The 2618-nt window shown below is 43.5% G+C and overlaps 1 protein-coding gene across 1 annotated transcript; it reads right to left on the bottom strand.

The window, feature by feature from the left end:
* Positions 1-1973, bottom strand: LOC147938146 (uncharacterized). Its single transcript, XM_087465498.1, has 4 exons — positions 1889-1973; positions 1513-1794; positions 816-1413; positions 1-598 (listed from the first exon to the last, which is right to left on the bottom strand). The coding sequence occupies exons 1-4, from the start codon at positions 1971-1973 to the stop codon at positions 1-3; spliced, it is 1563 nt and encodes a 520-aa protein (XP_087321624.1).
* Positions 1974-2618: the final 645 nt, after the last annotated feature.

The raw sequence follows: 2618 nt of genomic DNA on the forward strand, positions 1-2618 counted from the left end.
CTATATCAGTGGTTTGAACTTGGCATCTGTAGCTAAAGCATTGGTAAACTTGAAAGGTTTCTTTGATCGTACAACATCTCTACCAAGTTTGATCCGACAACGTAGATGGTCAGAGCAACCACCAGCCGCAAATACACCATAGGAGTGAGCATGCACCTGTAGCCAAGCTGTATTAACGAGAACCCTATCGAGCTTCTTACAAATCAGCTCAGCATCACGTTTGTTACACCAAGTGTACATTGGACCGTGAGAGTGCATATCCTGTAGAGAAAAATACCGCACAACCTCTTGGAAATCTCTCATCCCTGGAGGCATAATATGTGTTTGAGCATGAAGAGAGTGCTCCTCAGCCTCCAGAATTTCATTGAAATCACCGTAAACCATCCATGGTTTAGTACGGATCACTGGTGAATCCTGGTGAGCTTTTAAATCTTCCCACAAAACCTTCCTCTCCTCAGCACTATTCAATGCATAGACAAGTGAAACAAAAAACTCATCTTGTACTCCATCTGCCATGATCGAACAGGTTATCATCTGTTCACTAGTGAAGAATGGTGTAACACGCACCCTTGAGTTCCAAAGGACCCATATTCTTCCTCTGCGATTAAAAGTATAGTTAGATAAAAAAGACCAACCCGGGAAAACAGAGCCGACAATCCTCTCTACTTTGTTTTCCTTTACCCTCGTCTCAACCAAACACCCAAATTGGAATTGTTCACTTTGCAACCAATCTCGAACTATGGAATGCTTTGAATTTTGTTGAAACCTCGGACATTCCAGAAGAAGTTCGACATATAAATAAGTGTTGGGAGGACCTCTTACTCTGATCTTGGGGGTTATGAGTCTGAGGATTATAACCAACTTTACTCATCTCTTTTGTGAGCCTAGGGATAGACTCACGCAGCTGGACCGTTGCCTTGACTCCCCGACCTTTCTTTTTTCTCGCATCGGCATCAGCTACAACCTCATCGAGTTTAGCCTCCTCTGCTGACACTGAAGTTTTTGTCCCTGCAATTTCCAAATCTCCTGAATCTGCAACCTTATATGTGTCCTTCTCTTCCTCCCCAAGATCAGCATCTTTACTCTCTCCATTCTCACTTACTTTATGCTCTACAAGCTCTTCTGATCCTTCCTCATGGTGCTCACTAAGCACAGAGTAAGAATTAGACAGAATGGATACTTCACCAAAGCTCCTCTCAGATTGGTAATTTCCATTGTGGGGGCTTGTCTTATGGCCACACTTTTGAGGAGTGATCCATCCCTGATCCTTCCCATCACCCTCATTACTCTGAACTACATCCTTCCTTGTATCAGGAGCAGTGTGAACCGCACCCACTGTCACTTCCGCCACCGAGCTACTCTGAATATGAGTCTGTGAGCCTACAACAGAGTTCGAGAGATCCTCCTGACCAACTACAAGGCACGCCGAATGTAAATGGCCCCACTTCTGACAACTGCTACACTAGGGAGGTAGCCAAGGGTAGGAATATCTGACCACCACATCCAATTCACCTTCCTCCTCACCCGCTAAATGGAACTCCAAAGGCAAAACTTTAGTTAGATCTGCTTCCACAAGGATTTGAGCTTCCTCAAAACTCACACAAGACTCTGTTTTTGGATGCAGCTTCAGTGGCTTCCCCATTGCACTAGCTAAGAACTCCAAACCTTTATGCGTGAACATAGTAGTTGGAACATTCTTAAGTACAGTCCACAATGGAACAGACCGCATAGCAGGCTGCGCCTCTTCCGCAAACGGAGACCATTTAGACACTAGCATGGGAAGTCCTACGAACCCTGAATTTCACTGTTGTATCATTTACCACAAAAACATCTATGAGAGAAGACTTATCCCCCAAACGCCAGATTTTGTTCACAATCAAAAACTTGCCGATTAAGAAATCCTCCCATAGCATCTTTGCATCCACGAAAACCTCCTTAGGGACCACTACTCGTTCCTTATAAACTATGATCATGATCATCCTTGTCCGTACCATGGACCGTACAACCTGTCCGTACAACTCAAGTCGGGCCGTCCGTACAACATAGCTGCCCACATCATATAAAGCCCACTAGAAGTCTCACAAGTCTCATGTGAAGCTCAGCTAAGCTTCTAGTCTCTTCTATTCCGACCGTTGGAGAGTTTACGCAAGTGGGAGGCAAGAGTCAACTATTAGTCACATGTTTACTTAAGAACATAAGATGTCGCTTTCACTAAGATAATCGTGTAGCATCTTGTATAGAATATTCTCTCTTTGTCTTGTCTATATTTTGATTGTAACTAGGATCCATATCAAGTAAGAAATACTAATTTCTTCTTCTATATTTCTATACTCTCATACTCTCTTGATCCGAAACTCTCATACTCTCTTACTCTCTCAATACTTGCGACCTAAGATAAAATTCTCTCTTCTTCAAACTTTCATTACTTCCCCTCCACTTGAGAGACGACAAAATCTTGTTTCGTGAAAGTGTGTTCCTGAACCGCTTTCACCCATAACTTCTGATCAACCTTCACCGTGTGCTCCATTTGCGACTTACCTAGGGCTGGGAAACTTTGCTCAGAAATCAAGATCTCGTTTCCTAACCCATTGAGACTCTTCCCCGAATTTAGAACATCT

This window comes from Camelina sativa, chromosome 9 (genome assembly GCF_030686135.1).
Source record: "Camelina sativa cultivar CO46 ecotype springtype chromosome 9, ASM3068613v1".
Taxonomy (NCBI): Eukaryota; Viridiplantae; Streptophyta; class Magnoliopsida; order Brassicales; family Brassicaceae; genus Camelina; species Camelina sativa.

Bases quoted from the DNA above. Each gene is read 5' to 3' on its own strand.
- LOC147938146 (XM_087465498.1), bottom strand. From the start codon at position 1,973: ATGATCATAGTTTATAAGGAACGAGTAGTGGTCCCTAAGGAGGTTTTC. The intron at 1,795-1,888 runs GCAAGTTTTTGA...AGTGAAATTCAG, and splicing joins ATGGGAGGATTTCTTAATCG to GGTTCGTAGGACTTCCCATG. The intron at 1,414-1,512 runs GTGAATTGGATG...CGTGCCTTGTAG, and splicing joins TTTAGCGGGTGAGGAGGAAG to TTGGTCAGGAGGATCTCTCG.